The sequence below is a fragment of the Sebastes umbrosus genome, chromosome 4 (genome assembly GCF_015220745.1).
Source record: "Sebastes umbrosus isolate fSebUmb1 chromosome 4, fSebUmb1.pri, whole genome shotgun sequence".
NCBI classification, from domain to species: domain Eukaryota; kingdom Metazoa; phylum Chordata; class Actinopteri; order Perciformes; family Sebastidae; genus Sebastes; species Sebastes umbrosus.
The window spans coordinates 30,221,119-30,247,163 of NC_051272.1; the positions used below are offsets into that span (position 1 = coordinate 30,221,119).

General features: G+C 41.5%; 1 protein-coding gene across 13 annotated transcripts in view; it reads right to left on the bottom strand.

Annotated features, from left to right (window-relative positions):
* Positions 1–279: 279 nt before the first annotated feature.
* The window catches only part of fgd4a (FYVE, RhoGEF and PH domain containing 4a), a 64,065-nt gene continuing 38,299 nt past the window's right edge, over positions 280–26,045 (bottom strand). For 5 of the 13 annotated variants that reach the window (XR_005206726.1, XR_005206733.1, XR_005206731.1 and 2 more), the window contains 17 exons: positions 16,975–17,130; positions 16,204–16,414; positions 12,393–12,816; positions 9,768–9,857; positions 9,505–9,650; positions 7,915–8,071; positions 7,247–7,385; positions 6,629–6,687; positions 6,390–6,536; positions 5,875–6,047; positions 5,506–5,536; positions 5,336–5,416; positions 5,118–5,243; positions 4,031–4,168; positions 3,774–3,914; positions 2,182–3,672; positions 280–1,300 (listed from right to left, as the gene is read on the bottom strand). Coding sequence is in view for 1 of the 13 variants with exons in the window: in XM_037768570.1 (XP_037624498.1) it covers positions 3,403–3,672; positions 3,774–3,914; positions 4,031–4,168; positions 5,118–5,243; positions 5,336–5,416; positions 5,506–5,536; positions 5,875–6,047; positions 6,390–6,536; positions 6,629–6,687; positions 7,247–7,385; positions 7,915–8,071; positions 9,505–9,650; positions 9,768–9,857; positions 12,393–12,816; positions 16,204–16,414; positions 16,975–17,130 (2,489 nt within the window). In the remaining 12 variants the exon portion in view is untranslated. Of the gene's footprint in view, positions 1,301–2,181; positions 3,673–3,773; positions 3,915–4,030; positions 4,169–5,117; positions 5,244–5,335; positions 5,417–5,505; positions 5,537–5,874; positions 6,048–6,389; positions 6,537–6,628; positions 6,688–7,246; positions 7,386–7,914; positions 8,072–9,504; positions 9,651–9,767; positions 9,858–12,392; positions 12,817–12,917; positions 13,062–15,608; positions 15,846–16,203; positions 16,415–16,974; positions 17,131–24,378; positions 24,530–25,325; positions 25,429–26,045 lie in introns of those variants that run through there. The other 8 variants (XR_005206730.1, XR_005206732.1, XR_005206727.1 and 5 more) reach the window with 8 other exon arrangements.

Here is a 26,045-nt window from a genome sequence, read left to right on the forward strand (position 1 = left end):
TTTTTTGGGGCTTCACTTATCACATATATCTTCAGTGTTCTGACAAACAACAACTACAGACTTCACCTGTTTTTATGTGCATGTCTGGGGTGACTCATTGTGAAAAACTTGTTATCAGGAGAAGCAAAACAAGGAACCAAAACAATACGTTTCTCTGTGAAAGTAGCATCACAATGACTGTCGTGACCAGAGGTGTCAAACTGGTTTGAAATGCTATGGTAACACATTTGAGGTCAAGTCATTCAAGCAGCATTACAACATCACAAACGAGCACGCATATCATATTTAATCTTGTTTTATTTTCTTTGAAGGTACACTTTATAAGACTGTAAAGTGCGTAGATTCTCAAACCTTTGGGGAGGGGATGAAAGGACATAAAAATCTGGATATACATTCAGATCTTACAGACGGGGGAAGTTTTGTGCTCTTGTTTTTTTATTTGAATACTGAGGAGGGGAAAGAGTTCAGACTCAGGTGAGCACCAGCATCGAGCACAGGGGGAACACAGTCCATCCAGCGCTATGACTAGTCGCCGTCACACTGATGAACCGGGGTGACGCGTTTGAGTTAGTGGGAAACATCTGCTCTCGGGAAGAAAAAAATAAGATCTACCTACTGCGCTTCTTAGTTGACAGTCGGGGAAACAAATTTGTGCTACTTTAAACAGATCATGCTTGTCATACTCTATAAATTACATTAAATAATAAAATTAATTACAGCATTAAAAACACATTTACATTTCTCGCACCAGCTTGCTATATCTGTGATTGTTCCGCTTTTGCATCTAAATATAAACCTGATCATCCCTGTTCATCTATCTCCGCATGAATGTATGTCCTGCAGATAGACAGACATTTACCGTTCACCCTCACTTTTGCACATGAATGACTCATCCATCAGTTATTATGCCATATTACAATATACATGATTGCAGTGGGCCATAGGGTTGGGCGATGTATGACCATACAGATTGTGAGACCATAGAGATTCATGGCCTTATTATTGTTGCTACAGAGGTAGCTCTACCTTTAAAGGAGCACTTCGCTGATTTTATACATGGCATACAGAACAATGTAAAGTTTACTTGTCATGGAGAGAACTACTGAAGCTCTGGAAACAGTTGTATAATGACATCGGTGGCTCTGCAGGGAGCTTTCTAAAGCCTGAGAAAATGACATCACTATGACATCATCAGCGTTATCTTGAGTCAGGCTTGAGACTTTGAGTATCTGACAAAACTTGAGTATTGAACTGGCAGGGAAGGCCTAATATAAGTCGTTGTTGAGTTGCATTATGGGCACTGTAGAATCCAGTGTTTTTAAGCTCGGCTTATACTAGTGCTGTGTCTAAATTTGGATACTTCTGTTAGTACACTTCCATGTAGTACACTGTGTACTTGCTTGCGTAGTGCTTTAATTTTGACAGGGCAGTGTTGTCTCAAATCGAACACAGCTGCAATCACCGGAAATGACTATCGCCGCTGTTTGCTAATTAGCTAGCTGCCAGCGTTATTGTTTGTGGTACCAAATCATGCTAAATTAATCCAATAAACAATACTGATGGCTTATATTCAACAAACAGTATAAATTACTTCAGGAATGAGTCTTGAAATCAGGAAATGAGTTAGCATTTTAGCACTTTCGGTTCCCTTGTCTGGAAGTCAATGGGTTTTTTAATGGGTTTTTAGTTAGATGCCTGAAACAAGGTCTGTGGTTAACACAAGCTGAAGAGATTTTAACATTTTGTTCTACGATATAAAATACATCAGTAAATATACGACTTGTGAATTTCCAAGCCTTTACGTGTCTTTAAAAAAGGCGGTAGCTAAATGAGTCCACTAAACGTCGTCATGCCGACTCGTCCGCCTTTACCGCCTCGTTGTGTATACTTGCATTCATGTGACCGTGGTGTAGTTCGTTTATAGCCTAATGTTATGTTTTTACTTCTGGCGATTACATTCACGCTTCAAAAATCAGAAAAGTGGTGTTAATTTGTGAATATCATCTTGCTGAATGAAATGTGTAAATATCATAAACGTTTGTTTGTCAAAGAGTTTCTTTTCTGCAATAATCCAAAACCTAATTGAAAAATCACATTGGCTTTTTGTCAAGTGAACACAGGGCAATGCTAAATTCCTGGTTGGCCTACAAAAATACGTCATACCCTCTAGTGGTACTTAACTTTCATTTGTATATTGCGGTGTTCATCGGAGCAATTGCAACCTCTGCTGGAACCTCCCCTTCCCTATATAGCCAAGATGGCGACCGCTGAGGGTGAGAAGTGTCAAACCGTTACACACTCAACTTATTGACTGTTAGGAGTACACCATCCGGGTACTCATAATGCACTGGATTTTGTCATACTTATCAGTGTGAACACACTTGTGCACTCAAAACAGCGAGTGTAAGTACAGACTTACGCAAATTGAGACACAGCATAGGGGATAACTCAGCATCTGCTGCTTCGATTTTGACCGTTTTTCTGGAAAATGTACCATATCACAATACGTATTACGATATAAAAACTCTAGGGCAATCAATTTCTTCTATGGTCAGCTGCCTATATGTTTAAAACTGGTTTGATTAGCAAATGAGTTCCTTTGCTTCATAGAAAACCCACGACAGGACAGGTGCAACCAATTGCAAAGCAGACAGATCAGCTAACGTGCATCCAGAGTTTGATTCGCATTAGACATTGGATGAATTGTCACTGAGGGATGAGAGAGGGAGATGAGACCAATCACCATCATTTTCCAACCACATGATCACTTCCCCCAGTTTTGGGACCATCTTCTCAAGCAAAGAAAGGCAGAATACTGTAAATACTTTATATCATACTTAGATGTTTTCTATGTTATCAAAACAAAAAGTTTGGGATTGATTTTCTGTACATAAAAACACAATTGTTCCTTTTTGAAAAGAAAAGAAAAAAAACATTTATACTGCACAGGTACACAGAGTTGAGTTACAGCACCAGCAGACTTAGTTTGCTTTGATTCACATCCTGTACAGGGCGCTGTGTACGTCTGTGGTAGTCCACTGGCTCAAGAGGAGCTGACACAGATTAAGAGTCTATGAAGAGTTTGAGCTGTCCTTAATAGTGCCTGTTTTAGGGAAGTCGATCAGTCCTGAGGCCCCTCTGCTCTAGTGTTGATTGCACCAGACATGTCCTTTAATAATCCAGCACAGCTTTAGCAGAGAAGCAGAAGTTCTTGTGTGGGTTTATGAGAAAATCCAGGAAGAAACAGGAGAGTGGTAAGAAAAGGCAGTTTATCCAGCACTGATTTTTCCACTTGTCTTTAAGATTCATGGACAGCATGGAGAGAGCGCGTTTGAGTTTTGTGCATGCAGTGCACATCTGCACGTCTATCCAACAGCAGTTTGCTTGTAGAAAACACACCTTTTATGAGCTATCAGCAGCAGCTTCTTGCGTGTTGTTGTCATCCATCATATTGGCGCTGCCGCCGTTGGTCTGAGGACGTTCAGGCACATCTCCCGTCACCGCCACTCGAATCACTTTCAGCCAGCGCTGCTTAAGCTCCTCGGTTTCAGCAGCAAAGTTGTGGATGGACTTGGACTGAGAGATGCGGAAGCTGGCCGGGGGGTCTGTGGGCCGGGCACTGTCGTCCACCAAGTAGCCCAGGAGGGGGATCGTACACTGGGCTTTCACGTCCTGAGGAGAACAATCAGGGATGAAGAGAATGTCAGCTGTATGGATGAGTTTTAAATTCATATGGGTAATCAAATCTTTGCTTGGTGTTCTTGGCGTTTTACCTGCGGAGCTCCGTAGAGATAGAGCACCAGACACTCCTTCTCCGGGATGACGCCCCACACCTTCTGCCAAGGCTTGTTCTTCTCACAGTACTGCAGGAAGCCGCACATGATGCTGTTGCCCGTGAACTGAGCCGCCTCGATCTGCACGGGGAGGACGACCGCAAGTTAGCACAGAATCAATAAAGCAACGCTATATCAAAATGAAGTATCATCTCCTTAAGTATGTATTTATGTATGCATCAGTTTTTCCTCTTCACCTCCAGGATGCCCTTCCTCTTGCCCTCAGCTACACGTTCTCCAGTCAGGATGGAGAAGCAGTCTCTGCAGACTTTGTTCACCTTGTTGTTATCGTATTCAAGCGCCACCTTATTGTCTGAACATTTCCAGCACACCACCTGTAAGAAAGAAGAAAAGATCTCACAGTTCCTATCATAATATACCACTCTCTTACCAAAACTATCACTACTATTTAACATCTTTAAGCATCATTTAATTTACTAAGAATATTCAGGAGTTATTTTAAGCCACTGGGCACTATTGTTATTTTATTATATTAACTTATTTAATTATTAAAAGGGACTGTATATAAGTTTTTTGTATAAACATATTTTAATTGTTTTTAATTACCAGTGTGTGAACAGGTTGTAACGTAACCTAAAAATGAGACCTTCCGCATCTATACTGTATAGTGATATTGTGGTTTTAGCTGTCCATCGCGTTCAGGCTTGTGTGTGTCTCCTCACTGTTTTGACCGATGCTCGCTCGCATCTACATAGTGCAAGCACAAGCGTGAGCAACAGAACGCCGACTGTCGTTGACTTAACGGCCACAGGTGTCACTGTTAACAATTTCTGATTCTTATATACAGCCTATTTAAAGCATATTTTGGGGCATTTTACCATTGATTGGTAGCAGAAAGGTGAGAGGTGAAAGAATACGACTGTCTCAGAGCTAAAAAGATATAATATTTTTGACAAAGTGACACATACAGTATTAATCCTAATCCCCTAAATCTATTTTAGGTGTTGGATAGGGACACTTGTGGGAACTGTTAAAGTTAAACTTTGCACCAAAATCTATATGTTTAGGTCAAACCAGTTGAGAGTAGATGTTTCATTCAAAGGTGACTATACTCATCAACATTTAGTAAAAAAGTAATCAGTGTAGAAAAATACAGGCATACTGTGTGTATTTTACTGACATCACAATTTCTTGATGTTTAAAATTAACATTCTCACACGTTTGAACCTCTGAATGTGTAAAGTTCCCTGTTGTACTAAACTTCCCTTATGGATGCTCTTTCATCCACCTACTGTATCTGCATTATGCATTAAAGTTACTCACAAGGCCGCAGGCTCTGCAGTGGTGTCTCCGCCGTGTCAGTGCATTGAAAGGCTCTCTGCACTTCATGCACATCGTCACTTCATTGTCGCGGATCCAGCGAGGGGCGCGTTTCCCCAGCTCTGCATTCTATATCAAAATAAAAAAAACATACTCCGTATGACGGTGCAGAACAGTGACAGTTTAACTGTGTGTGTGTACAGATTTGACGTGACACTGACCGACACTTGCTCCACGTCTTTCAGCGCGTTCTTGAATGACTCGTTTTTCTGCTGGAAGATCCCAATGGTCTGCTGGAAAGCCTAAAGGACAAAAACAAACATCAAATTCTACCTTCAAACATATATAATCAACTAAGAAAATAAAATGATTGTGATTGTACTGTATGTACCTTAATCCAGTCTGCCTTGTCCTGCTCCGAGCTGGGAGAAGAAAAATAAAGCCAGAATAAGCATTAAAATGTATATATGTATGTATAGCCAGAACTTTATGTGTTCCGCTTATAACAACAAGTCAAACCAACATAGCAGTTAGCTGTGGTCAAAGGGTATTTAGAGATTTACAGGATCTAAATATGAAACTTGGGTGTGCTCATTTAGATGGTCTTCCATATATATGTGAAATTATACTGCATAGGGTACAGATTACATACAATTATACACTTCACTATGGGAGGGGCTGGGATGTTTTTGCACTTTTTTAACAGGGTTTGCAAAAAAAGATGACCTCTTGTTGTGTTATGTATGATGATTCTGCATACCTGGCCTGTAGCTCTAGCATCCTCTCCTTCCCAGACACCTGGAAGGTGTGAGGGTAGTCCTCGTTGGACGTCTCCAGGACCTTCATGCCGTCGATGCCGATTCGCGTCCTCACCGTGTACTTAGTCCCTCCCAGGCTGAATTTGGGAACGCAGTACAACAGCATGTTGTTGAACTGGCAGAAAAGGAAACACAAAAGTTTTTGTAGTGAGTATGGATCATCAGCGCTATTCTAGTTTAGGTTTTCTTCCGAAGGGGGCCGTCCTAACCGCTGCAGGTTACCTGAATTACACAGATGGGAGACATTTAGCCTGAAGCTAATAAGAAACCCGACGCGTAATCGCATCATCTGGTAATCTCAGTAATTGAGAGATTTGTTCATGTGCCCCCGATGTCTCCTTACACAGTGGTGTTCCCGGCTCGAAATGATTCACTTGTTTCAATTGACTTGTGCAGTATGAAGTCTCGCCTCAGCATGTTTCCCCTCATTACATAAGAGGATGTTTTTTTCTCTCACCAGGAAGAGGTAGCGCTCCATGGCCGAGGTGTTCCTGGCTGCCAGCTTCAAGATGTGCCCCTCTTTGATGAACTCGTTGGAGGGGTTGACGATGTCCTCCTCCTCACCCAGCATCTCGTATATCTCCATCAGTTTCTTCAGATTTTCCTAAATGAGGATGATTTTAGTTGGGTGTTATCACGTTGAAGAGATTCTGTCTTATAATACTAAAGAAAATGATTTAAAACATCTGTACTTACAGATTTTCTTATGGCGCTGTTGGAGTGAGTAGCTGCTGTGGCGATGATTTCTAACGATTCTGGAAAAAAAAGATAATAAATGTAGTAAAACAAGAATGACTCCTTGGAGTAGGCTGGGGGATAATTCAATATGATGATTTATCATCTTTCAATGGAAACGTATTGTGATGAAATCATATATCGAGATATCGTGATACACAATTATGTCGTCTAAATTTATAATAACAAGCACACACTAACTCAAATTCCTCATTCAATCTGATCAAACTCTGTTAAATCATGTAAACATAGTCTGCGTATTGCTAGAAATATTTATTAATTTTTTCTCTATAATTTCACTTGAAACCGTTATGTTCCTTTTGCGCTAAAGTTCTTAATTAAATGAGAAAATACCAGTTTTTTTTTATTTGTCAAGTGTTTAATTCACACAGAGTATACAAAAACATGCTCTGTGGTTATTTATAGACTATTTATTTATTTATTGACTTACTAGAAAACATGCTATATCATGATTTATATCGTTATCGAGATATGAAATTACCTATATCGCGATAGAAGATTTTGGCCATATCGCCCCAGACCTACCTTGGAGAGGGGATTATAAGTATTTGGACTTACTCTCTGAATCTCGCCGGTCAGGGTCGTCCTGCGGCAGCTTCTTCAGATAGTCTTTCAGCAGCATCTCGTAGCGAGGGACTCTCTGCACGGGCTCCAACATGTGATGCTGAAGCGTCAGGTTGCCACAGGCCTCTTGACTCTGTCCAAAAAAATCAGTTATATAAATTAGGCTCTGAATGATATATTGTAAAACCCCCTCTGTAAAAACCTTCAGAGTATAGATAGGAATGAACCTGGAGAGTTTGGTGTATGTAAGTGCTACTGAAGTGGAGATTTCTGGCTCAAAATATAAGAAAAACCTAATTTTGAGAGAAGACACTACAGGTGAATAGGGTAAACAATTTCAACTATAGATATCACCATGAAACTTCCCCAGATGATTACTTACATTAAGACAATTATTTTTTGTATTACAGGTTTTCTCAAATTGTATGTTTAAATATGCAAATGAGGCATTATCTAATGCTAACTTTTGGTGAATTTAGGAGAAATCTACAGACGCAAATAGACAAAGTAGTAAAATAAACACCAAAATGTATGTTTTTGACGTTTTCTTTCCACTAGTCTGAAAGATGACATGTTATGGAAGAAAAATAGCCCAAAATCTCAAAATTGACCAGTGCATGAAAAACAATGTTTTGTCCAGTCTGGACTTTGGCTCCCAGTACCTGTATCTCCTGAATGATGGCCTTGAATTGAGGCGAACGATCAATCCACTGCTTCAGCAGCTCCATGGCCTTTTCGAAATTCTTCACGTACTCTGCGTACATCTTGAGGAAGGGTGTGAGTTTCTGCAGAATGTCTCCGAGGCGAGGTTTGGACGCCCTGCAGGGAGGGAGAGAAGGAGGTAAACTCGTTAACCATAATGTGGCAGTTTGCATTTGTTGTACCATTTAATTTTCATCATCGTCATGCTTATGTGCAGAGTTGTGGACTCGAGTCACATGACGTGGACTCGATTCAGACTCGGGTCACAAAGTTGATTACTTTAGACTCGACTTGACAAAATCAACAAAAGACTTTCAAGTTGACTTGGACTTTCTCACCAATGACTTGTGACTTCACTTGTGACACACTTCACATACTTGATACTTTCTCCTTAGCCCAAAGATTAAAAAGTATGTTATTTGGGAGAACATTACTCTGTTTGCCCTGCTACCAGCCAGACCGGTTCCCCTGTCTTCATCTAGTGCGTCTAAAGTGAGTTATTCTTTAAGGTTTAGCACTTTGATAATGCCATGTATTTGTTCACTTACACACATATTTTATTTTTTGTGTTTAAATATGATCTGACTTTGAGTTGATAATTATGATTAAAGTGAGTAAATGCATGTGCAATGCTGTCAAGCATCTCCCTCTGTTTTGTGTATTTAATGCAGATACACCATTTGATGATAATAAAGGGGAAGGTCATCTTAAATAAAGTCCCTTTGTGGTGGAAATATCGGTCCCTAATTCTGGTTACCTCATGTCCGATGCTTGGGTGTCCCTATACTCCAGCCCTTGCCGATTAAGTCACCTAAACAGGTACGTTAGTGAGCGCCAGTTGGAAAAAAATTTACCAAAGATAATTTTGTTTGCGTACAAAAAGTATACAGTGGTCAACAAAAAACAAATTGCAGTATGCAAAACGTATGGGTCGAAAATTACCGATGGAGAGGCAAATGGGCATTACATTTAGTGAAGAGCGCATTATGACTTGTTAAGGACTCGAAACTCAAGTTTAGGACTTGGGACTTGCCTGTCTTGAATCAGGACTTGACTTGGGAATTTCCGTGTGGGTCAAAAATTTCAGACAGAGATTCAAATGGCATTACATTTGGTGAAGAGCACATTATGACTTGTTTAGGACTTGGGACTTGTCAGTCTTGACTACGGACTTGACTCGGGACTTGCCTGTCTTGACTGTCTTGATTTTTGTATGGGTTGAAAATTACAGACGTACGGCATTATATTTGGTGAAGAGCACGATATGACCTGTTTAGGACTCAAAACTCAAAGTTTAGGACTTGGGATTTGACTAGGGATTTGTCAATCTTGACTAAGGACTTGAGTGCAAAGACTCGAGACTTACTTTTGACTTGCAAAACAATGACTTGGTCCCACCTCTGCTTATGTGTACATGAGTTTCACCTTTTCTTCATCAACAGCAGCTTTATCTTCAGTGTTGGTCTCAGTAGAGACGATGTGAAGGCAGCTACAGTTTGATACAGAACCCTGTTGCATTTATTGCCATCTAACTGCAGGCTGAAGCTCACCATTCTCCCATGCGTTTCTCCAGATCTGGGAGCAGAAACTGGCTGTGAAATGCGTGGATGGAGACGATGTTGGAGAAGATGTTCTTCACTACGTCCACAGGGAACGTTCCTTTATTCGCCTCCTCCATCAGCTTGGCACAGAATAGCTGAAACCACAACACAGAACTGGTAAGTGGCAAATAACTGTGAAGAGAACTGTGTAATGTACACCCTTTACTATCTTACATGGTCAAAAAAACAGAAGCTTTCACTGAGTTCCTCACCTGGTCCAGCAGGTTGAGTCGCGCTACGTAGGCCTTCTCTGTGTGCAAGAGCTCGCTGGCGATCTTAAACAGCTTCTGTTCGTTCGTCTCCTGAAAACAGAGGCTACATTAACATGTGTCTTTACATGTGTGGCGATCTTAAAATAATGTGTGAAAGTGAGTTTATTCTGTTGAGCTAGACAGTCCGTATTCTGCATAATGACCGTTTCAGTCCAATACTTCTCTAATGATGACTAATTGGCATTGGCATTTTAAAATGGGGTATTAAAAGCTTTTCTACACACAGCGCCTGGAGTTCAACTGAGGTGACTGAATAATGCAGAAGTGTGCGACAAACTCTCTGAAGCACATGTATTTGTTTCAACTCGCTATCCCACAAATCACTCTTTTTAAACAGCCGTTAGAGGGGGAATAGCTGAGGAACAACATTATGCATTTCCTGCATTTAAAGACGACCCATTATGCTTATTTTCAGGTACATACTTGTATTTTGGGTTTCTACTAGAAACCAAAAAGCCCAGTCTGCTGTGATTGGTCAACTAAAGGAAACTCTTCAGAACTAGCTTTGTTTGAGGGCGTGCCAAACTATAGGCAGGTATTATGCAAATGTGTTACTTGGTGACATCACCACGTTACGGAAGAAAAGGCGGGACTTCAGACAAGGCAGTTCAGGAGCAGTGTTTCTGTGGGGGAGACTAACTCCCTTTGGCGTGGGCTTTGTAACTTTGCAGACCTTTTACACAAAAAACTATATAGCACACCAAAAAACTATATAGCACACTAAAGGAAAAGGGAAAAACAAAAGCATGATAGGTCCTCTTTAAATAAGACAATATTAACTGTAAATCATGCATTTATCGTACTGCTACAGCTTCAACGCCTCAGTGACTTGGGTGCTGTTTGAGTGGAGCCTTGTGTTAAACCCTGTTTCACTGTTGCTGCATACAGCAGCATGTAGCACTGATGTGTGTGGTGGCCTTAACACTGGGCTGCTGTTGGGCCGGGCTGCGGTGCAGCAGGAGCTCTCGGAACAGGAAATGAAAATATGGAAGAAGGGAAATGACACCAAATCAAACAAAGACACAGAAATGTCTAACAGAGCTTTGTGTGAGAGGCCAATTGGTGTGAGGAACTGTAGCCTCAAAGTTCACTCAACAAAACATCCCACACAAAGACTGATATAAATTGTGTGTTTTTTGTCGCACGCCAGGACAGTTTACCACCACAGTGACCATGGCAGCATAATATTTCACACTATATATATAACCAGCAGTATTCTTATTTTTCTCTAGGTGAAATCTTTTTTTTATGTTTTTAAAAAAACAACCAACATATAAGCTTTTACAGTGCATTGTTAAAGATGGAACCAGTTGTTCCCTATCTGTGTGACTTCCTGACCCCTCAGAGAGAAGCAGTGCGTACTTGGGGCCCCTCTGCATGTTTCAGATGTCTATGAGTTGTTAGCAGTTCCACCAAAGAGTGAAACTTCTCAGATGGTTTCATTTAAACAACTGCTCGAGCCCAAGAATTGTTTTAAATATTTTACATAAAATGGAAATATCAGAAAAAAAAATCACAAATTTTGTGTAGCAGAACTAGCAGTTGTATCTTCTTCCCTACCTCATCATTCATCTCACGACCCCTCATGTATATTTTGTGACCCATTAAAGGGTCCAACCGGAACCACTGGACTAAACTACCATCTGTCTGCAGAACACATACTTTTTTTTTTTTTTAAAGTTATTTTTTTGGGGGCATTTTCCATTTTTTATTCAGAGGACAGTGGATAGAGTCTTGGAAAGGGGGAGAGAGAGAGTGGATGCGGAAAGGGCCACAGGCCGGATTCGAACCCGGGCCGCCGCGGTCAGGACCAAGCCTTGATACATGGACGCCCGCTCTACCAACTGAGCTAACCCAGGCGCCCAGAACACATACTTTTACTTTAAAGGGGAACTCCATGAGCACATAGCACAAACAAATGATCTGATCAGAAATCGAATAATTGGAACAAAGCCTTAATCCAGATTGAATTGATCAAATACCTTGACTTGCTCTTGGTTTTGACTAGTGAACATGCAATGTCTCATGTCCAATAAAAGAAGTTCATCATCAAAGTTGAGTTTCAACATGTCAAAGCTCCCTCTCAAGTTAACAACACCAGTATAAATAAGAACATTTCTCTATGGAGCAAATGATAGCACTGCTCTTCCTCTCCCGTACCATCGAGACCGTTGTTTTCAGCACTGAGAAGACAGAGATGATTTTGAACCTGAGATATTTATAATCTGTAGACAACAGCGGGCTCCCACGGGGGAGGTCGCTGAGGCACGAGCTCAGCTGCTCAGGCGTTGGACATCTGTTCGGCCTTCGCAGAAAATAACCCCTCTGAGACACACACACACACACACACACACACACACACACACATACTCCCTTGTAACTCTACCCTTACAGTGTTAGAGTAACCCGGGGTTGAATTAGTTCAGATGATTTAATTGTGCTGAAAGCCTAGAACATAAATAAATGCTGAGCGTTTGTCTATCAGAGACTGCAGAGTCAGACGGCTCCGTCAGGCTGTAAATATATAACACAAAGGATCACTTGGGTGCAACAAAGTAAACGTACCTTCTGGTCGGTGCTCCCTTCTTCATTCCTGTGCTCACTTTCTATTTTAGTTCCACTGTCCTCATTCTCAGTGTGGCTTTCTGTACCAGTCCTCTCTGTGTGTTCAGGTGAATGATCACCGCTCTGTTCCGTGCACCCCATATCTCCGTTTACCAGTCCGTCAGTCTCTGTCCTCACACTCTCATTGTTCCTCTCCTGGTTGTCCTCCTCGTCCTTGTCCTTGTCCTTGTTCTGCTCCATCTGAGCTAGCACCCCATTGGCCGCCGGTTTGGGGTCATCCTGCGGTGAGGTCGGCCCGGAGGAGTGGTTCTCCCGAGTCCCGTCGGTCTCCGTCTGCCTCTGGTAGGCGCGGTGAGCCGGGCTGCCGTTGGACGACTTGCCGATCTGTTTGTGCGGCGAGCCGTCTCTCTTGTTCTCTGTGCTGCTGGAGGGAACAGAAGAAAAAGGAGGAAGTCAGTCAAGAGCACAAAAAGAGATTAACTAACAAAAAAACATTTGAGGAAAAAGAAGTAGAAGAAAGATTACAGCAGTCTGTTCAGTACACTGCTCAAGCCTGTTTATCGGGGAGTGTGGGATATGTCGGTAAGCAGAGAGCTTTTGCACTTGAGTGTGAGAGTTAAAAATAAAACTGTGGAGATGCACAAACTTCCTTCTGTCTTACGAGGCTGCAGAGAGCTGCAGAGGAAGTGTGTGTGTGTGTGTGCAGAGCAAAGACGGAACGGAGGTACAGTAATGAGGCACTACGCTATTCCCCAGAGGTAGACGCTGTCCTACTTCCAAGGGGAACCAACATTATACTGTATATTGTACGTGTAACACGTTTTCCATTCTTAGCTTGAACATGAATGAAATGAAAAACAGTTTGCATGAGACAATTTGAAATCCAGCACAGGAATGGAAGCTAGATTAACACCAAAAAACACACACACACACACACGCATGCATGCATGCATGTACAATGTCACCATTCAGCTGCTCTACATCCTGTACCGGCAGTCAGTCCAGCTGTTTCCCTGTAAATGAACCCTCCAGACCTCCAGTCTTACAGCTGCTACTGTATCTTAGCTGAGTTTTGCTGATTTCGCTTCTCCTGTAAAGCTGGTCACAAATAAATCAGATCTAGGAAAAACTACTAGAACATCAGCGTTTCTAACAGAAAAGAAAGAGACTATACTGTACATATACTGTATATGATCTAACCTTTACTGGTGCAAAAAAAAAAAAAAAAAAAGTCAGCCAAGCAGGTGATTGTTTTAGCTCCATCGCGCTGAATGTCACTGTCCGGTAGAAACAGGAAGTATGTATAAATAGAGGAACAACAACAGGCTGGTGAAACACTCCACAAATGAATCACTTCTGGGCCGTCGGGCCACTTAAGTGGGTGAAACAATACCAGCCATACATGTATACATTCACTTCAGAGGAAGACTGAGTAATACCACGATTAGCTGCTCAGAGATACACTTTAATACTGTTTTCAGAGAAACACACACACTTTGGTGCAGTTCCTCTTTGCATATAAATAGCACAGTAAGTGCTCTGGTACATGACATGAGTTTTAAAACAGGCTGAACTAGACAAGTATTAAGAGCAGCTTCACTTGCCATGTGGCGGCCCTTTAAGGAAGTGCCATGTGAACCAGATTAGTATATTAGTAGGCTAATTCGGTTTCTCAGAAGCTGGGGGCCTTTCTCTTCTTTCTGTTGTGAGGCCACTAGAGGGCTAATCCCCAACAGCCCCGCAGAGTCTGAATGAAAGAGATGCAGCCGATCGCTCTGATTAACCTCACTTCAGTGCTGGGAAATGTGATGAAAGGTGTGGAGGAAGTCTGGGTAGATTATGTAATTCTATCTTCAAGGTTCTTTATTTGTCAGTTCCAGCAAAGCAGTCCTTGGCAATGAAAAGCTTTGGTCTCAGGTTACTTCGACAATGCTCATAAAATATGTTTATATATAAAAGGGAAAATCACACAAGTAAAAGTAAAAGCAAAATAATAATCTAAGGCATAAAATGGTAACACTTCATTTTACAAGTCTGCAAATGTCATGATAATAAGGTGATAATTAGGAATTACTGACAAATTACCCCAATGTTTACCTCAAAATGTATTGAAAATGACTTTATTATAAATATTATTTAATAATTATATTCTGCTATTTACCAAAAGCTGGTAATTTATTTAATACATTTCCAGGAAAAGAATACAAAGTTAATTGATATGCTTTATTTCCATGTCTGCTGATAAATAGATAATAATTAGCAAATGACTCTCTGAGTCATGACATTAGCTACCAGGTTACATTTGTGTAGGCAATAAGTCACACAATGGTAAGATTTTGTCTTCTATTAGTTTTGGTTATCCACATATGATCAAGAGCAGCACACAGCCGCTTCTCAAGCCTAAGGGCCCTATATTAACAAGTATATGCTTTTTTAGCATATAATGTTTATAATAAAGTATTTTTTGATAAATGAGGTAAATATTGGGGTAATTTGTCAGTAATTCCAAAGAAATTTCAAATGGGCTACCTGCTATATCACCTAATTACTATGACATTTGCAGACCTGTAAAATGAAGTGTTACCCATTAAAAAGTGCAGTTAAAATATAGGGCTTAAATATAAACATTAAATAGTAATGTCAATTTGTAATTTTGTGGAAGACCGTATTTCAGATGGGAAAACTGAATGTAAACAGGATGCAGTATGTATATGCACGGTGAGAAGTAATATATGTAGGCTACACAGAGGTGTAAACAGGAAAGCATGTATAGAGAAACAATAAATATGTGTGTATATATATATATATATATATATATACACAGAGGTGTAAGAGTTTGTAAAACAGTATATAAAGGTACAGTGACAGGCCAGGGATGAGTTGGAATACGAGGCGACAGACTGAAGAGAGTGAAATCTGAACGGGAAAGCTACTGCTGAATATTTTTGGGCTCTACTGTATGAGCAGCTGGGACAAGGGCACCATTGTTGTGCTTTAAATGGGCCTCTCTCGCATAGATGAGGCTGCAGCTACAATCAAAACTTACATGACTTGTAATAAAACAAGATGTGATGCACAAAAAAACATTGGTATGCCCTGTAGATACCCATTCAGCTGGTAAGAGCTTGTGTAAAAGCAACAGAGTAGTTAAATCACCATCAGGCAACACGATCAAAGTACAGGTATTAAATGTTGAGACAGTCAGAGAGATCCTACCTCGTTCTCCCGGGCTTCACCTCGCAACACTGCTTGCCGTCCCACAGCTGAACGATGAGCCGTGTTCTCCCTCGCCTGTACAAATCTCCTTTCATCCCTCTGCCTAACGCTTGGCTTGTGAAGCACGGGCTAATCTCAGCTTGTTTTCTGTCTGCGGCTCTCGCCTGGGCTACTATCAGTGAGTCAGGCTGAAGACTTTAATCGAGGGACTTCTGCTTTTCATCCCTGAAATAACCGGCATAGCAGACGTTAGGAAAGACAAAGTTTTCCGTCACTGTGATTACGACAGCCTGAATGAGGTGTCGGTTTTGTTACAAAAGCTATTTTAAGTGGATGGAGTTATTCAACCGATCTGTCATGGTAAAAGAAAAAAAAAAACGCTGTGCCAGTCACAGGCTGTGTGATCATGTTTTGAATCAGTGGAACTTCTCAAGTGAGAGCAATAATGAGGAGCAACTTTCACTGAATAATATTACAGATGAAATGAGTAATTTCCTCACACAAATCCTGCAGTCCCAAACTTTTTTTTTTATACCTTCCTTATAGTCTGTGAAGGGGAAACCACACACACCACCAGTGAGTAAAGAGCCCCTACCTGTTCTCCTCAAAGCGGCTGATGAGGTCTGACACTTTGGAGTGTTTCTCCCTGACTTTCTCCCGGTTCACAGCCCCTCTTCCTCCTCCTCCTCCTCCTCCTCCTCCTCCTCCCTCCATGCCCGTTTGTTTTAGTGGTGGTTTCTGGATGTGGCTCAGCGGGGACGTGATCACCGTCACCGGGCTCTGGAGATGTAGTGGCTTTGGAGGCACTGCAGAGGAAAAGTTGGAACATTAGAGACTTATCTTGGGATGCTGGTGGATGCAAATGATTTGTATTTTTCTTACACTGCAATGTTGATTTGGACCTGCAGGGGGCAGTATAAACTACCCCAACTGACAACACACACAGGGCTGAACTGTATTAAAAACCTTAAATGTAACAAACAAGTGGCCCAGCTCAGCGTAGAACAATTGAGCAGTTTCTCACATACATGTTAGGAATCGAATTCCCTGCATGATTTACAGCAGCAGAGAGAACGAAGCTCGGTCTCTCGTCTTATCTGTGTAGAATGATTTACTCAACTCAAACAAAAGAGGAACGAGGCTCAGGGTTCACTGATCCCAGGCTAATTTACATAACTCTATTCCTGTTTTCACTGTTTCCCTGAGCATGTGTGGAGTCATGTAATATAAGTCCTCAATATCAGAGCAGGAGAAAGGTCACAATCCGTGTTCACATGTGAATCATAGACCGCTACAATTGTGTTCACCACTGGCCCTCCCACTCTGCAGTGTTGTGGCTGAATCGTTGTGAGCTGTCATTGTGTACCTTGTGGTTTAGACTGCAGCCGAGGCTTGCAGCTAGAGCTTCTTCCATTGACCCCTCCCCTGCTCTTGTCAGTTGACCCGCCGCCGCCCGCCCGACTCAGACACGCCAGAACACTGGGTGGGTTGCTGTCCTCGCACGCCGGGCTACTGCCTAGAGCTGAAGGACACACAGAGAGAGAGAGAGAGTCAGCATGACCGTTACAACAATTTCTTGTTCACAGTCAATGAAATGAGAGTGATGATACAGATTATGACAGACTCTTGATAGGCCAAAAACGCTTCATGCAAATATTGACAACATCCTTTTTTTCCCTTAGACAGAGGGCAGTATCGAGGTGGCAGGAAATGAGGGGCGAGAGATGGTGAATAACAAAGTACAGGGCCCTGTCGGACTCAAATCAGGACCACACAGACACCAAACAACACTCATTTTAAAGGTCTCATTGATAACATTTGTATGTAGCCGAAAAATTTGCAAAAAATAAAACATCCACAGAGCTTTTAGAAAGGTGCCAATTAAAATGGCTTTTCCTAAAAAAAAAAAGTGGATAAATGTACTAAATGAACACAGACAGATGCCCAGACCGAGCCGAGGCATCCTGATGAATTCTGTGCTACAATTTAGAATTTTGACTTTGAAGGCTGTGAATTATCATCGAAACTTTCACAGCCTTCAAATGCTTTATTCAATTCACAACAGCTCAAAAGAAATGTCAAGGCCTGAGGAATCACTGTGGTTTTACTAAAACAAACTGTGTATCCCATACACTATCTCATCCCTACTGACAATCACAGCGTCTTATTCATACACACAGCTGTATATACTGTACATATTCACTACTGCAAATATGCTTATGATAAACAGCTGCGGGGTAAATATTAAAGAGTGTTAGCCAGTTCAGTTGATTATCCAGCTAATGATCCAGCTGATGAGCAGCTCCGGCGAGGCTTCTACCCAACCAGCTGGCCGCAGATGGTACAGCATCAGTGCTTAGATAGAGCAGACAGACTGATTTAATGGAGCGACAGACACAGACTGGTAGTGTTTACAGTAGCCTGAAGACACCTCTCTCTGACCTCACAGCACACACACACACACACACAATCGTGTTTCCATTACTTTAGAGGACATTACATTGACTTGTATTCATTTCCTGGAGACTTATCCTATCCTTAACAGCTACTTGCCTAGGCCTAACACTTACCCTAACCTTAAACCAAGTCTTCACCCTAAAATGTAATGATATACATTATGGGGACGTGCATTTTGTCCCCAAAAGGAAGACGAGTCCCCACAATGTGACTGTGTAAACAGATTTATGTCCCCACAATGTGAGAAAAACATACACACACACACACACACACATGCAAGTGAAACGTGTGTACTTAGGCAAATCTCCATATATGGTACTACATTGCCAGGAGCCAGTAGGCGCTCTCATTATTTTACAAGGCATTAGTCCATTAGTTTCCATTTAAGGTGGTCACTTAAATTGGTGTGTGTGTGATTTAACAAGTGGCACTGATGTATGGTTTGGATGCAGAAATCGATGTAGCTTTGCGCTTGGTTAACTTGTAAGGATAAACATTGTATGTAGTGGAATAGCTGTAGAGTGGCGCTTAAAGGACACAGACTTACACTTCCGCAAAAAAACAAAACTTCCGACTACTTGTATTTGTATCTGTTCTGTTTTCAAAGTCTACAGTGCACGGACAGAAAAGTCTGGTCCTCCTCTGCTTGGCACTCTGTGATGCTAATATGGAAAGAGACATTTTCCATCCCTGTAATATAAATCATTGATAAGAGGTCTTAATTCCTTGATAGACATGTCTAAAAATAGATCCAACTAAAAGCATCTGTACTTTTAGAAGAAAGATTATCTGAGCTGAAACAATTAGTCGATTAATAACCCAGTCGCCAGAAAAAATGTTGGCATTAGATGTTTCTGCAAACCACAGATACGGTGAATGTCGACATTTCTGAACCAAAAATACGTTTCATATCAGCCTCGTATCATGCTTGCAGAAACGCAACGCTATGGTTAACATTGTGAAATGATTGGTTAGGCTTAGGCAACAAAACTACTTGGTTATGGTTAGAAAAAAAAGATCATGGTTTGTGTTCAAATAATAATGTAAACATAAAAATGCCACAAAACCACTATTGTTAGGTTTAGGAAAGAACTACATGGTTGGGCTTAAAACTACTACATTTGTACAGTGAAAATGACACAGAACGTTGTGAACACAGGACACAAGCGAACAGCTGATTGTAACGTGATGCACAGGACACGAACGGCGGTCTCCTGGATGAAAGTCTTATGTTGGTTTGACCCATCCACCTCCGCTCCCGCCTGCCCGTTGTGTCTCTTTTTGCTCTTTAAACTAGGTCACTTGCTCGCTCCGACCAAATACAAAAAAGTCGCCATTCAACGTATCCCTGGTTTGCAGAAACGTCCACCGCCAACATTTTTTCCTGGCGACTCGGCTGCAATTAAAGGTGCAGTGTGAGTGTGTAGGATTTGGCGGCATTTAGCGGTGAGGTTGCAGATTGCAACCAACTGAAACTTCTCCCGTCTGCCAAGCATGTAGGAGAACTAAGGTGGCCGCAAATGGCCCTATCTAGAGCCAGTGTTAGGTTTGTCCGTTCTGGGCTACTGTAGAAACATGGCTCCGCATATTGATATAAAGATCTCATTCTACGGTAACGAAAACACAAATCCTTCACACTGTTCCTTTAATCGATAACTGTAATCTGAAACTTTTTTAATAATTTATTAATTGTTTAAGTAGTTTTTTCAAACAACAACACAAAGAGTCTACAGCTAATAGAAATACCAAACATTACCAAGGTCCAGCCTCCCACTCGTGCTGCTTTTCTTTGTCTTATGTGATAGTGAATTGATAGATTTTAGGTTCTGGACTGTTAGATGACTATTCAAAGATGTCAGCTTGGTCTTTAAAAGATTGAGATTGATTGTAGGTATTTTTCACTTTTTTTTTTTAATAGGCCAAATAATTAGTCGGTAAATGGAGAAAATACACTTTATAATTGTTAGTTACAGCCATAAAGTATATGAACAACTGGGAAAAACATATGTACTAAATATGTGCCCTACCCTTCCAGATGCAGTTTGTTTACTGACATTTTACTACTACGTGCTTGGGGCCCCATATTTATTTTCCTTACAGTGATCTTTATCTTACCAATCCTGAAACAGAAAGAGAAAAAAAACAACCACAGAATCACATAGTCACAGTTTCTATTTTTACAGCCTGACCGTAATTAAAGACAACAGCTCTAGAAACTGTCTGACTGGAAAACGGTCCCACGCTGTGTTCAGGAGGGCAGACTTTCTAAACACGGCCCCGAAATTACCAATCAATTCTGCAGGCGGCCTCAGGAATTTCTCTTGATTATGTGCTTGGCTTCCCCTCGTGGCCACATTAAGAGATCATAAGAAAACATCCAGCAATAAGTTATGCACCATATTATACATAGTGTTTAGGGCTAACAACAGTCTCTGCCTGCAGATTGTGCTCCACATAACGGCATTTATCCCGGAGGATTGCAGGGGGTCCACTCTCCACAGCCTGGCTCTGTCTCCTAGGATTGTTATTAACTGTGTGAAACACCAGTCCCTCAGCTGTAAATCACCTCTGTGCTGTAGGCTTTCACTTGAACCTGAGCAAAATGTGCAGGTATTTTAAGTGTTACCGTTCAAGATGAGAAAAGAGAGATGTAAATAGAGATACAAGTAGATATGTCTAGAAATGCAAACATATTTGGCTTGGACCTGCATATAGACCGTATATAAGAAGTAGCCTTTGTCGCCGTAACGTGACCCATTGGTTTGTGGACTGCTGTTTTGAAACCTTGAGTTCAGCATTTTTGATGCCGCAATCTTGGTTTTTGGCTGTTGCCATTTTGTTTTTTTTGCAACCAGAAGTGACACGAGAGGTGGAGCTACAACTGAACATTGAATAAGAAATTTTTAGGAGACCAAAATGTTACAATAAACTTTCATGAACTGAAAACACACTGTGAAAGGGTTAAAGTTGTAAGACAAAAACACGCACAACTCCCAGACCGGACAAAGCTGTGGTAGTGACCTGTCAATCACAAGGTAGCCAAGCCCTAAAGCAAACCCTGCTTTATGGTCTGTTTGACTCTAAATGGGACCATAATTTATATGTCATGCTGTATTGAAGAAGACGTGAAACTAGCGATTGATGAACTCATGTTTACAATGTTTACTGAAGTAATAAATCAAGTGAGAAGTAGGCTCCTTTTCCCATAAACTTCTATACAATTAGAGTTATTTTTGCAACAAGAGTTGCTGCACCCTGCTGGCTATTAGAAAGAATGCAAGTTTAAGGCACTTCAGCATTGGCTTCACTTTTCAGACCCGGAGGTTGCCCACTGGACCCGCATTCCAATTCTTCTGTCAATTGCTTAGAAAATGATTTTGAGTTAGGATCAGATCAACAATCTGTAAACTCTTATCTGAACCATTAAGGCAATGAAACGCAGCCAGTTCTGTAATAGTAAAAATAGGATAAACTCTACTTCCCTTCTCAGAAGTTGAGTGCTTGGCAGCAGGAATTGCTGCTCCTGGTAACACACTTATTCTGGCATCTTCTCATTAAAGCTGGCTTGGCACAAGTGACAGACCGCCATGTAAATTAGTAGCAGCCAGCCACCACCCTGCAGAAACCCTTTGATTCTCCTCCTCCATCTGTGCGACGGGGAAGCAGATCTGTCGTCTGAGGCTTGTTTATGTGGAGACAAAAGAGGACCTTGTGCTGGACAAGGACTCCGTTAGATTTATAACACCAAGGAGGTACTATATGTGATGTCACTTAATATCTTTATAAATGATAGTATGACAGCTACTCTGTCTCTATAGGTAATCTGGTTTGCATGGAAACCGAAACACAGAGTTGACAAGTCAAACCGAGATTAGACTTTTGCCTCTGCCCTTGTTGGAGGATGGTGAGAATTGCTGCCATGGCAACTAGCCTGTTACCTATTTGAAGATGCAACATTTACTTAACTTGTGAGTGGACAGAGCCCGAAGGCATCTGCCTCTATCTCAATAAATCCAAAACTGCACAGCGAGTGCGAGAAATGAGAAATACTCTCGGAAAGGTCGGGTGTCGGCAGCAGTGTAGATGAGAAAGAATGACTTGTGTGAAATGCCACCCAGCGTCTTTTGATTCCAAAAACGTCCTCTTCGCTTACCTAAAACATGAACAGCATCTTCCCTTAGTGTGTGAGTCTATCAGTAAGACAGAGCTCGCCAAAAACATCAGACCAGATCCATCTTCGGTTTCAAAGAGAATCTACTTTCTGAGGTTTACCTGAGCTCAGTGCGTTATGTGCATATGAGTGTGTGTGTGGCCACCGTTATGGAGGTACTACAGCATTAAAGGCATCACTTCACCCCCCAGTTCTCCAGCTCTGCCACATCACAGCAATAGATGAATGAGTTTACGGCAAGCCAGCAAAGGAGGCTGAAGGAATGTATCACTCTGACACAAATATCTTCCTCTGCAACAAAAAAAAACAATGTCCGAAAATAGTGAATCATCCCAACTAAAATAGTTTGGCTCCAGGGATGCCAAGGTCCGTTGGTCTGCTGGTCAAACACTTTGGTCCTAAGCAAAATAACTATTGGACGGATTGCCATGACATTTTGTACAATTGTGTACAATCATGGCCTGCAGTATACAAAATTGCATAGCAGTCCATCCCATAGTTGTTGAGATATTTCAGTGTGGAACACAGTGGTGGACAGACCAACATCGCCGTCCCTGGAGCCACATATGGCTAAAAACTGACTCCATGAGCTTTTTAACAATGCACTTAAAAACAGCACCATGAGACCGACGCCTGCAGCAAAGTCTGAGATACTTTCTTGTCCTTTAATAACAGAAACAAAAAGCAGTCCTCGTGGCTTTGGGCTGGCATGCCACTCGGTTAATCTCCACGGAGTCAGACACTATAGACCCTTTTCACAGCAGATATTTTGACTTGCCAAAACAGGAGATTCACAGGTGGAATTATTAACATTAATGATGGCTGCTTAGGTGAGCCAGTTCCAGGGCTCTGCTATTGTGCGTGCTCACTCACTGACATGGCTTGCAAGGACACTTAACGCTTCAGTAGGCAGAATGTTTTTGGCATCATTGGGCAAAAATTCCATAATAACCTTTCAGCATATTGTAATTCAAGTGTTCTGAGAGAAAACTACACGTCTGCACCTCCTCATGGCTCTGTTTTCAGGCTTTAAAAAATCCAAATTCCAACCAATCAGATGAGCAACCAGATTGGTTGTCTGTGAAATCTCGCAGATGCCATTATGAGCGCCGAAGGACACAGAGGAACGTGACTTTTTTCAGATCACCTGTCTCATGCACTACTGTCAGGATATAGTGACCATTTTATAAAAATACATTTTTTTTAATCATATTTGCTCCATTTCTACCCACTGCTGCTTTAATGGAATGGAGCCATCGTAAGTGTGATTATTTACACCTGTGCTTTTCCTGCTTTGACAAGCCAGAATGTCTGCTGTGAAAAGGGTCCATGAAGTGAACGTTCAATGTTCAGTGAACGTTTCTACCTCATGACATCACCGCCTCCCCGAAACGTTGTCACCTGCCAACATGCTTGCCTGACCCAAAACCCCCTCCGGCAAAATATGTGCTCATATTTCAGTGTGAGAGTTACAGGTAAAAAACAACAAAACAAAAGGCTCACACCTGTCTGTGCGTGTGTCCCCACCCTACTAGCAGCAAGTGTGTGACACAGTTTGAAATTGCGGCTTTGTCTGCTCGCCTCGTGGCCCCACAGGCACCACATTCATATCAAAAGGAATGTCTGAGAGGACATTTTACAAATTCTGCTTCTTCTTAATAAATGGGTTGGCATATTAAAGACCGTCTGGGCAGCTTCTACATAGCTACAGCAATGTCAGAAAGCATGAAGATGGATAGAGGAAATCTGAGTGAGTTGAAGTAAACAGTAATATCCAGAATGTCTTCAATCTTCAGTTGACCGTACATCAGCTTACAACAGTTACATTATAGTTATAGTACAAATGGATAGAATTGATGTGAGTGCAGTGATCTGTCTGAGCCTTCATACGAAGGTTATTTATCATATGAAAGGCTCTGCCCGTTAGAGTGAAACATTGCAACATTGTCGTAGATTGGCAGATAAAAAGAACAAGTCAACATGAGAGCATGCAAGCGTGTTCTAGCTTTTACTGAAGTGTTACTGAAATCAAAGATCTAACAAGAAGTGAGAGAAGCTCACACCCAGGAGAGGCAATCCAAGAGGAATCAAACTGTAGAAAGTAGAAATGTTCAAGTTAAAAATGTCAGTGAATGAACTCACCCTGGAGTTTGAGACAGACAGGAAAACAATCTCATCCTCAGTGAGGAGCCACGCTGTGTGTGTGAGTCCCAGAAGAGCACTAAGTTTAGGTCCCAAGCAATCTTCCCAGGCGAGTGACTCAGCTCAGCAAGAAACTCACGGAGCAGCATGAGACTCCTCCTTCACTCTCACTCACACACACACACACCCTTTTTAAGTGGCTTCTTTAAAAAAAAAAAGTACAGAGCCACACAACATGAGGCACACACACACAAAGCCAACCTGGCCACACACAACTCTGAACGGACAACATCTGCACATTTACCTTTAAAAACTTTACCTTTAAAAGCTACAAATCTACAAACAGCAACACTGAGAGTCCAGCTGCATGACATTTGGAGTTTATGACAAATTTAACTCGGCAGTACATGCACAGCTATTGCATATACAACATGACTAAGGTGCTCTCCAGCTTTCTCTCTCACTTGTTGTTTTAATCTGATCATAAAAGAAGCAAAGAAGAAGAAGAATGTTGTTGTGAACCACTAGAATAGGACAGACCTGCTTGTATAACAGTCAGCACCACTTCTCGTTCTGTGTGATTAGTCTGATCAATGATTAACAAGCGCCACAGTGAAGCAGCCTTGAGCGCCACGCACCGCTTCTCTCATCTGCCTGCTGAAATCGAACTGAAGCCCAAAGCCTCTAATCTATTATCTTAAACTCTCCGTCCTATCAACTTCTTCTCCTCCTCCTCCTCCTCTGGCGCATTTCCTGTGCAAATATTTAAGACACACAAACAAGACAACCGAGAAAAACCAGTCGACAAACTGAGCGACGACACAAACAAGCAAAAAGTATCATGTGATAAAATCCAATGACAACACGAGTTTAAATCTAGATCAACACATACGAAAATGAAACAAAGATCCAAGTAACAGGTTAGTTATTACATGAACGAGATGTACCTTTTGCAGAAGTCAGTAAAGGGAACTGTGACTTTAGATCCTCCATGTTCTCTATCTATGCTGTGAGCAGAGCTGCTCCGGTGACCGTCAAGCTCAGAGTTGCTTGCTCTTTTGAATAATTGCTGTAATGCAGTCAGTGTTGTATAGCAACGTTGAGCCATCACACAGTTACAAAAAACCCCGAACCAAACCAACACAGGAAGCCTTAATTTAACGCCCAAACAGAAAGAGGACAAGAACTATTTATGTTTGTGAAAGCTATGTGTGTGTGTGCTTATTTTACATACATATATATATATATATATTTATATATATATATATATATAATATTTATATTGTCAAACACATACTCACTGATGTGCGTTATGTATCCCCAGAGCAGGATTATAATGAATGACAGGCATTCCAGTAAACCAGTTTGACCAGTAGAAATTCCATTCACTAAATTCCATTGCTTTATATTACCTGTACTTACAGCAGCGGACTTGTTCAGGCACATTTCAAGTGAATGAAGCATGCATGTATGTTTTAAACACTATAAAGATGAATCTATCCCAGGGTGAAAACACCCTGAATGATTGTGCAATATGTGACTAAAACTGCACTCTCATGCTCACATCTCAGTGGTGCAACCATCGGTCGCTGCCAATAAATACTTGACGCAGCCGAGTCCTGCAGCCTTTATTGTTGGCAGGGTCTCACTGGAGTCTCATACAGGCA